Source organism: Melanostigma gelatinosum, assembly GCF_949748355.1.
Source record: "Melanostigma gelatinosum genome assembly, chromosome: 9".
NCBI lineage: Eukaryota > Metazoa > Chordata > Actinopteri > Perciformes > Zoarcidae > Melanostigma > Melanostigma gelatinosum.
Genome location: NC_136642.1, coordinates 2,022,781 through 2,033,364, shown reverse-complemented (window position 1 = coordinate 2,033,364; position 10,584 = coordinate 2,022,781). Strand labels below are relative to the sequence as shown.

At 44.7% G+C, this 10,584-nt stretch overlaps 2 protein-coding genes across 3 annotated transcripts; one reads left to right on the top strand and one right to left on the bottom strand.

Moving 5' to 3' along the window:
- Positions 1–2,031: 2,031 nt before the first annotated feature.
- Positions 2,032–10,354, bottom strand: mettl6 (methyltransferase 6, methylcytidine). Of its 2 annotated transcripts, XR_013772267.1 has the most exons (7): positions 9,882–10,354; positions 9,182–9,316; positions 8,797–8,967; positions 8,403–8,544; positions 7,433–7,994; positions 2,797–2,863; positions 2,032–2,046 (listed from the first exon to the last, which is right to left on the bottom strand). XR_013772267.1 is itself a non-coding variant. In XM_079275536.1 (5 exons), exons 1-5 carry the CDS (start codon positions 10,176–10,178, stop codon positions 7,840–7,842), a joined length of 900 nt encoding a protein of 299 aa, XP_079131662.1. In that variant the 5' UTR covers positions 10,179–10,354; the 3' UTR covers positions 6,894–7,839. The 2 variants fall into 2 exon arrangements, 1 of the variants encoding a protein (XP_079131662.1); XM_079275536.1 differs by lacking the exons at positions 2,032–2,046; positions 2,797–2,863 and having other exon boundaries at positions 6,894–7,994.
- On the top strand, positions 2,326–4,635 carry LOC306782259 (uncharacterized protein). The gene is made up of 3 exons (XM_079275537.1): positions 2,326–2,583; positions 3,387–3,722; positions 4,464–4,635. Exons 1-3 carry the CDS (start codon positions 2,511–2,513, stop codon positions 4,466–4,468), a joined length of 414 nt encoding a protein of 137 aa, XP_079131663.1. The 5' UTR covers positions 2,326–2,510; the 3' UTR covers positions 4,469–4,635.
- Positions 10,355–10,584: the final 230 nt, after the last annotated feature.

Genomic DNA, 10,584 nt, shown 5'->3' with positions numbered 1-10,584 from the left:
CATGAAGTACATGAAATGTGTACTTAAGTATAGTACTTGAGTAAATGTAGTTATATATCATCTGTGAATGAATAATAATATTCACACTAATGTGATTTGTAAGACAGAGACTCTCAACAGCGCCGTGTTAAAAGAGTTACCGTTTTATAAAAAAGGTATATTTCAAAATAAGCACCTCGCCAAACTGCAGGTATATTTATATATTTGGATAGTTTGGTTAAACTTAAAAATAGTACAATGTCCGAATAAGCTGCATTTCTCAAAGGAAGCTAAGAAACAGAAACAAAATTGAATTGAATAAACACGATGTGCTTATTAACCCTGAGAAGAAGTACAAGCTGCCTCTGGGAGGTACAAATGGAAAAGGTCGGAGGTCACAAAGTCAGAAACAGAAATACTTCAACTTACTGAAGATATGTTGTTGTGAATGATCTTCTCGTGGCTCCTCTGTTCCTCCTCTCAGCAGCTGCTGAGTTGACATATTGTCTTCCCTCCATTCTTCTTGCAGTGACAGTTGAACCAACAACCAGTGAAGGCACCGCTTTGTCCGATACATTGTCTCTGTAACTGCTGTTCATTCCCTATTTATGACGGATTATGATGTAATGCTACAACACCAGTTGTGTCACCGACCACAGATAACAAAAAAAAGGTGTCCATACGAAACCGACAACACAAAAGACAGCATTGACTAAACAATCCAGTCCTTGCTATAAAATAATTAACAATTAACTCCGCCTCCAAACGAACTTCCTGTCACTCAGTGAAGTGTTTACCTTTATTGTTCTAAAACACTCGGTGAGTGAGTTGAGGCTCTTTCTCTGGAAATAACAACAACACAGGAAGTCTATTTTTGTGACTGGTTTATTGAGAATCAGACGCAGAAAGAACTTGTTTTTAGCATCAGCAGGTTGACTCACAGAAACTTCTGGAGAAAAGATGCTGCAGTGATCCAACTTTAATGATCCACGGACTCATCATCAGATCAATCCTTTGCTTTAAGACTAAATACCTTCAAAACTAATTTATGATATCTGTTAATGTCTTACTCATTTGTCCTGTTTACACTAATTACACGCTTGTGCAGAAATAATTGTATTTTTGTCCCGTGACAACTTACCGGGCTTCATAAATAATACAGAAAGCGTTCAACACTAATTTTCAACCCCGAAATAAGTTGTAAAATACTCTTTTACCTTTGAAGATCGCTGAGACTTGGCCCTCAGCTTCCTCTCACTCATCATACCGCTAATCCTCCGCAGAGGGAGCCGTCTGCCTTCAGGCTGCGACTCGCTGCTCGTACCCACAGGGTGACATCATGGTGACATCATGGTGACATCATGGTGACATCATGGTGACATCATGGTGACATCATGGTGACATCATGGCGGAACATTAAAAAGAAAACTTTAACAAAGGAAGCGCATCTTCAGACTTCGTCACTCCAAAAACACATGAGCTCAGTGTAGCGTCAGCCTCCAGACCAGAGACTGGAGGCTGTTTTCTGAACTCGTGAGCAGACTAAACACGAATAACAACAATCATTTTGATGTTAGTGTCGTCTAAAACGGCATCCACACCCCACCACTCAAGAACAGCGCGTCACGCTAATCTACTTCCCTTGTGATTTCACATCCTGCATTAAAAACATTCAAAAGTAAGTCTCTCTCTCTCTCTCATTCAAAATTGCTTTATTGGCATGAAAGTTTAGAAACAGTATTGCCAAAGCATCAGAAGATTATACCATAACATAAATACACAATAACAACAACTCTCTCTCTCCTGTTGTGTACCGGTGTCCATCTCAACAGATGCCCAGCATGCATCTCTTCACCCCCTACGTCTTGGTTCCCTGGAAGACGGTCCGAGACGCCTCTCACACCGGTGCGATTCAACTGTGTGAACTAGGTTTAGAAAAACTGCCACGAAGAGTTAAGTTTAGGCAACAAAAGCACGAAGAGTTAGGTTTGAGTAACACAATGTGGTCCATCAGGAAGAGCTGGGTTAAGGCTCCTGATTGTCTCTCCATTGGCATTATTGTTTGTCCTGAAAGACACAAAAAAACAACAGAGAATTGTTTCGCGTAAGTCCCTGTACGCAAAACCGTCCCATGAACACTGATGTCACCTGATTTGTGAGGGTCTCTCCGCAGCATCACGGCCCTTGAGGAGACTCTAAATAGCTCAGATTTGCGTTCGAGGCCCCTCTCACTGGGTTGTGCATCTCAAAGTGCTTCACGTAACCCGCAGTCACACATTAGGAAACAACACACACACAGATGGCATTCTGCAGCAGCACACGGATGAGAGCACGCGATGTCGAAGATGACTGAACAATGGAAAGGACACCGCTCACAGATCAGAGTGAAGCTTCTGTTGGTCGGAGGGAAGGAAACGCTCCACCCACACAACAGCAGACACACTCGCATCAGGCAGCTCGTGACACTTGAAGCTGTTCCTCGTTCCTCGTGTTCATCTTCAGAGGAAGCTTCTCGTCCGTGTTGGTGGAGAATGACTGGGCTGACTGGACCTACGGTGCTGCTGTTGGTGGCTTTGTGTGCATCGTCGGCTCAGGAGGACAACGGTTAGTAAACAGCTTTATATATATATATAAATATATATATATATATATATATATACACACATATATACATACACATACACACACACACAACAGTTTTATGCTCATGGCCAAGACAAAGTTTGGCACACAACCCTCAGGGAAAGCTGCAAACAAACAACACAGAACACGTTGGTGAGCAACCTTCAGAAGTGCTTTCCCGGTGGATCTCGTTACCTTTGGACAGAGCACGGCCGGCTGTTTTCCGTAGTTTCCATACCAACCGAAGATAACTAGCTTCAGGCTGCAGACGTAAATAGACGAGACAGACATGAGAGTAATATTAATCTTCTCATTTAACTCTCTTCAGGAAGGTAAATAGATGTATTACCTACAACGTTGAACACTTCCTTTAAGTCATTTAAAGTAAATCAATGAGTATAAAAGACTGAAAGAAGGTGAAATCTGTCCAACAACTGGACGTGTCTGTAGGTATTGTTTCTCCGGGTCGTCTGTCCGGTCCATTCTCGTGAAAGCAAGATCTCACTTATTCAAACATCACAAACATCCACCTCGACTCCAGGATGAAGGGGTTCGATGGAAGAGGTGAGGCTGGTGAGGGAACGCAGGAATGTCTTCAAACTTGACAAAAACAAAATCTCCACTTGGACTCTTGGCTGAAATGATTGTGGTGGTCAAAGGTCACTGTGACGTCACAAAGACGTACTGTAATGACATGTTCTACAGACATGGAGGTAAACTGTAGCTGGACTTTGGTGCAGGCGAGGTGCTAATTCCAGCGTTTGTTCTGTTCCTTTGCGCTGCAGTTACCTTAGAGGTCCAATACCCACAGAGAAGCATCGCTCCGGCCAGAGGCTCGTCGGTCAAACTGTCCTGCGACGCGATTTATGACGTTAAGCTCTGCGGCCTGCTGCGAGTCGCGTGGTACCGTCTGACCACGCGCAGCGCCGAGCGGACCGAGCTGACCGAGCCCGGCAAGTACTTCACCACGGTGAACGAGACGGACGACAGCGTGAGGCGCCGACAGGTCGTCACCGAGATTTTCAACCTGACGTCGAAGGACGACGGTCAATTTCAATGCACGGCCGAGTGCGAGACCGGAACTACAGGAATGGGACATTACATCTCCATCACTGTCGGAGGTATTTACATCAACTCTCATGACTGACCTGTCAAACACGGACACAGTGAAATATACTGGTATGAAACCAGTGTGGCCCCACTGTGGTACTCATTAAACCAGTGTGGCCCCACTGTGGTACTCATTAAACCAGTGTGGCCCCCACTGTGGTACTCATTAAACCAGTGTGGCCCCACTGTGGTACTTATTAAACCAGTGTGGCCCCACTGTGGTACTCATTAAACCAGTGTGGCCCCACTGTGGTACTCATTAAACCAGTGTGGCCCCACTGTGGTACTCATTAAACCAGTGTGGCCCCACTGTGGTACTTATTAAACCAGTGTGGCCCCACTGTGGTACTCATTAAACCAGTGTGGCCCCACTGTGGTACTCATTAAACCAGTGTGGCCCCACTGTGGTACTCATTAAACCAGTGTGGCCCCACTGTGGTACTTATTAAACCAGTGTGGCCCCACTGTGGTACTCATTAAACCAGTGTGGCCCCACTGTGGTACTCATTAAACCAGTGTGGCCCCACTGTGGTACTTATTAAACCAGTGTGGCCCCACTGTGGTACTGACTGATACATCTCAACTATCGATTGCCATTAAATGTTAATTAAGTGTTCATGTTCCCCAGAGGATACTCACCGTCTACGTTACTTCTATAGATTTGACATCATCTTTCTTAACTTACTGTGAAAGCAAAAGAGGCGATCGGATGCACACTGACCCCGTGTTCTGCTGCGTTTTGTCTCTTTCAGGCTGATCAGCTGACTGAGTTGAGTGCACCGTGGGCTCTATTCCACAGAAGCAGCTCGAGGAGAATGGAAGAAACAACGCTTTATTCCAAAGCAACGTTTGTTTATGGCGTTCATCTGTTTCATCATCTATCGTCACCGCTTGAGTTGCCTTTGCTCTGCAGATTAAAGATGCTTAAAGACCGTGAACGTTCGTGACTCATTGGCAAACAAGAACTCAAACAGCAGTATTACTTTATTTAACATCACCATCAAATGGTGTAATCTGCTGAATACGAACATGTGTATTAAAACAGGGAAGAAACATCTGGTGCTGAAATGACTTTAATAACAGCAGCATGCTGGATTTAAAGGGGTCTGAAAGCAGTTTCTCACTGTCACACTGTTTCTAATGGACGTGTGTACGTTCGCTAAATCTGAACATTATGAAACAATAGAAACTTATCAACCATCAGATGTTAGGTTGTAGTGTGAATATTGGACTTCTGTGAGATTTTGTATGATTTCACATGAATGTAATGAAGTGCTTTGCTAGGAACTTAATTTGCTGAATTAGCTAAAAAAACAGACATTCCTGTGTTTGATATCCGTTAACGAATTTACAATTGATTTTTAGAAGACACATCAGAATAATACAGGATTGGATCCATATGCTCAACCCCTACTTTACATCAGGGCAAAGACAGGACAGTGGAAATGATGTGGTTCTGTGCCCAAAGTCAAAATAATAATTATAATCAGCACATTTTCTGTTTTGGGGACGAAAGCCCTGCACACATTTCTAAAGCAAAGGAACCACGTTTCTGTCAGCGTAGAGAAGTTCGACAGCAACAAGTCAACGGAACTAAACCTCCGAGCACCTGCTGATCAGAAGCACAACCGCTGACTGCGTCAATTTGGAAAAAGCCACCGTGACGCTTCAACTGCTCCAAAAAAGAAAAGAGCATCGAGGCTGCAACTTGTTAGCGGTCTGTTCTCTCGATGTCCTCTTCACTGTGTGAGGGCCGAAACCCCCCAACGAGAGCACGACGCCACAGAGTCTGACGCTTCAAACGACGGAGACACTCCGTCCGTATTTACATGCTCTGATCGTCAACTAAGAACCAAAGGATCCGAGCGTCTTCTATTCTTTGTACAAATCGTTTAACACACAAGCGTTAAGAAGCCAAACCAGCTGAGCCGGTAGTCGACTTGCAGATGTGCTTCCATTTGAACACACTGATGTTCGTGATGGTGCCAGAGTGGAGCCGCTGTAGAAGCCAAACCACAGGACAGGAAACTGCATCGTGCACGTTTCCAAACCACGTTTAAAGTAAAGTACACACTCAGAACACAGCCATTGTGGTACATTTCAACATCCAGTGGGTGAATTGAAACAGATTTATATATATATATATATATATATATATCCCAGACTATGTATGCTAGTGATGTAGCGATGCATGTTGTTCGACTGCATTATATTGTAACGTCCACCTTCACAGTCTGTTGTATTGACTTGCATTACATTTTACAGCCATGTATAACATGTTGAATCCCACTCTGATCTTTACACACCGTCACATGTTATCTGAACGGTGGATGCGATAGTTCGCTTTAAATGTTCATGTTGGTTTGTTTCGCAGTGAGAACAGGTCGAGCTGTTTCTCTCTCTGAGATATCTTCACACACCCGGAAGTCAAACAGAGCGCGACACACTCGCTGAACAGGAAGCCGCACGAGAGCGTGTTCGACTCACAGCACAGCGGCCTCATTAAACGCCGCCATGAGACTCGTATTCACGAGTGGACCTCGGCTGATTGGTGGAGTAATGTTTATAAATCACAGAACCTCTGCTGACCTCCTGATCAACAGACACGCTGCGTCTCTGAGCTGTGGAAGGAACGTAAAGTTCCAGGTGATCCGCTTTATATTCCGGTCAAATGATTTGCTTCACATCCTGCTGGAGTGGGAAACCGTTACACACGTGACCTTCATGCCCGAGCATTTAGAAAGTCGAACAGCCGGACGTCTCTTCCAATAGATAACATCTAACTCTTGTTTTGGTTCAAGGAAATGATTGAATCCTTCTACTCTGAATTCATGGTGACTGCACGATCAACTCATGTTCAGCCCCGATAGAAGAGATCTGAACGAGCGACGGAACAACGCAACCGACATCAACGCATACGTCGTGCTGGACGTTTAACCGACGGTACCGGGACAACACGTCTCCGCCTACAAGCTGACAGACAATGTCTGACTGAGAATTTATTAAATAAATTACTTTATGAAGAAAATGGTGTGCCCTGAAAACATGGCTACTGTACAACAGGTCTCTATGAGCTCACACACTTCACAGCACGCTGATGAAGAATCACCGTCATGAGTCACAGGTAGTGACAGACCATCAGGTCCTCAGCCTCACGAGCTCACCGGGACACGGACACACCGTGAAGCCAACAGCGCCCTCCTCTGGACGACTCGTGTAACATCAAACCAGAGAAGAAGAGACGCTTCGGGATCGTTTCATTGTACACTGAACAAGTTGCTCATACACAAGTGTAACAGCATCAGCTGATAGTTAGCTACAAACCGTTGGCTCTACCTTGAACTACCTGTAGAAAATGTGACGTTAATGTTGCGGATCACATGACCCAGTCACCAGGCGGCACATTGATTCTGGCAAATGTTTTCTTTCTGCTTTTAAACAATATTGGATTTATTTGAAGGTTTGTCAAGGAAGCGGACGCGCTGGAGATCAGATCTGACAACCGTTGATGGTTTTCACACTCTTGGAAACCACCTAAACGTCTAAGAACATTCTAAAAAGGTCACGGTGTGTGTGTGTGTGTGTGTGTGTGATTATTATCTGACTCTGTGGGTCGCAAAAATAGGACCCAAGTGTGAAATGACCCACTGGAGTTGAAGACTTTTTTTTTAAATAAATCTGTTGAAAAACATTCAAATGAATTCACAGAAAATGAACTCACCTCATCCCAAAATGATCCGTGTAGCTTCACATGAGGGGGAATAAAGAGCAGAGAAGATGATGTTCAAAGTACCTGATCTGACCCACTGAATCCCGATCACTGGGACTCGCTCTTCATCCGGCTGAGGGCTTTGCTCAACAATCATGTTCACGCTCCTGTTGCCATTTTTGTGCTTCACCTTCACATAGTTCCATGTGTTCCCACCTGCAAGAGTCCCAGTGAAGCACCGTCTTCATCCGTTAGCGAACGAGCAAAAGAATCAGTTCATTGGTGGGATGAGTCTTTATTAATCTGAACAACCTGCATCTCCCTCGCCGTTTGAAGGACTCACACACTGCAGCGTGTCGGTCGTCACAGGAACGTCAACCAGGAGATGTTTGTTTATTGAGGCGACAGCCACAGTGGCATCAGGAGCTCTCCGATTGGCCGGGCTTGGTGAATTTGCTCTGCAGAAACACTCTGGGAACACAAAGCCCCTCCTTCTTGTTGACCGTCTCTCTCAGGACGTAGTCGTTAGAAACAGACTGGAGGCCGGCGTCGGTACACAGCTCAGCCAGGAACTCTGAAAGCAGACGGAACAGAGCGGACTGAGGCTTCAGGAGGAAACAAAAGGAGAGTGAAGTGTTTCCTGAAGGAGTCGGGAAAGGTCAAGAAACGCCACTGTGTCCGTGTACAAACAGCTGCTTAATGCACGTAATAAAGGGCTGAACTGTTGAAGAGTTCAATTAAGAACTTGCTGTCTTTCTACTATCGTCATACAACACCATGATGGGGCAGACGACAAAACCGATCTCAAGTGTTGAACTCGTACAATAGTTACTGTAGTCGATAAACGTTTTAGCTGCTTTTGTTGTGGACCAAAATAAATCTATGAAAGGGATCCATGGCACAGGGAGGCGAGTTAAAACATTGATCCATCTAGAACCGTCTCAATGACACAGACAGGACTTTCTGGAAGCGGCTTCCGGACCTTTGGAGAAGAAGTAGGATCTGGTTCCGTCTTGGCGCACATAGAAGTTCTCCCCCAGCTTGCTGCCGGCTTTAAAGCGGAGCATGGTGTGGTCGTACAGGCCGTAGTCCCTGAACAGGACGATGCCCCCGGGCTTCAGCACCTTCAAGCCACATACATCGAAAATTACACCGTTTGAACCAGCTTGTGTTTGAGCTCCCAAAAACAGGCTGTGAAGGCACCGTCACACACATGCAGCACATCAAAAAGAACCAATTACAATTATTCTTTGTACTATTTATTTGTACACACACTAGATTGAGTTTTTACTCGGTGTGTGTGTGTGTGTGTGTGTGTGTGTAAGCTCCCAATGTTAGTAAGAAAGGTCGTCCCCCCCGCCTGTCTCTGCTCTCACCCTGCTGATGTTCTGCAAAGCCAGCTTCATCTTGTCAGGGTGGACGGCCGACAGGACGAAGATCAGAGTGACGACGTCCACGCTGCCCTCCGGCACACTTCCCCTCAGATCATCTTTAGTTAAGTCACACTGGAAGGCACAGCAGCGCTCGGGGCAGTACAGAGGGTTCAGCTGTCAACAGAAGGCGGATGAAGTGGTTTTATTTGTGTTGTTTGAGGTATTGTGTCATTATTAAGCCATCAAATCGTACAGCAGCACTGGTCACCAGCCAGCAGTGTCAGGCTGAGTTTGTACTGGTCAGCTCAACAGGTGTAAATTCAGGTGTCATTCTGAGTGTACGGTGCACACAGATATCAGATATAGATTTGACGGATGGATATCTTACTTTCACAAATTCAACAGCTCGCGGTGAGAAGTCACAGGCGTAAACAAAGATGTTGCGGTCGTCCTCCAGCAGAGGGAAGAGGCAGTTTCCCACACCGCAGCCGGCCTCCAGCAGCACCAGCCTCTGGGACTCAAACTGCAAACCAGGCCGGACACAGATGGCCAAGAATATCCGTTTAGCACTTTGTCCATGTTAGAATCCTGCACAGCTAACAATGAAGACGTCAACACTGACTCTTCAGGTTCTTCTCTTCTTATGGGAAACTGTTTGCCCAACATTCCCACACATCGTCACACCTTTCTTCAGTAAAACTCCCACTCATGTGTGTATATTAAAAGTCAATCACTGCATTGCAGACTGATGGATTATCATCTGGAACCTCTGACGACTTTAAAATGCCTCATATTATGTTCTATCACGTTTTTAATTTAGCAGATAAGCAAAGTCTCGCAAAATAATGCATTTTTTAAAAACAATGAAGTTTGGTGAGATGACATGAAACACAATATGCTTTGGGGCTTTATAACCAACAAGAAGTAATGTCTGTTATAGAACTTATTACCTAAAATACTTATATTGGTAAATATCAACAAGAGGGGTTTAAGTGGACAAACTTCGATAGATGTTGTTCTCTTCTTGAGATGCAATCAGTTCTTGTTATATTGTGTAAATGTACCAGCCGGTGTTCTCACTTCCTCACCTCTCTGTACGTCTTCAGCTCTTCAAACTCTCTGGTGGTCCAGTGTCGGTCCTTGAAGAAATTCGTCGTGTTTCTTTTGTAGAACAAGTCCCAGTTTTTCTGAGCTTCTTTCTCCAACTTCATCAGTTTGAAGTCGGACACCAGCGCCCGCTCACCGCCGAGTCTGTCCAGCTCCTCCCGGGATAAAAGTCTGGCGGTGGAGGTTTTGGTCTGCCCGGAGACACACGGAGACACTTCTTCTTCAGGATGTGTCGTTTTAATATCACCAGCAAAACTTTCATTTTTCGACAGCGCCATGATGCTTTTAGAAAGCCTCAGACTTTGTTTCCCTCCAGTTTATGTCAGTAACGTTACTATTTAATCATTAATTAAGCGGTAAAACAAATGTTATATAACTTATTTGTATGATAGATGCGCTAAAAATCTATTTAGTTGTAAAGATCTATCGCCTAGTTGCACTTTTCCATAGTTGACGTCCATCTTGTCCGTTAGTTAAATTCTTCCGTGTAGCATTTAGAGTTGCATTCCTTTTGCTTTCAGGGGGTTCCGCTCGTTTTCTAATTAATTAAACTGCCATGCAAATGTTCAAGCAATTATATAATTCGACATGTAATTAATCTCTCAACGGCTTTTATATATTTTACTGAAAAATGTAGAGGCTCAGACTTTACGTGTTTTCGGTGACATTTGATAGCCGGACCAA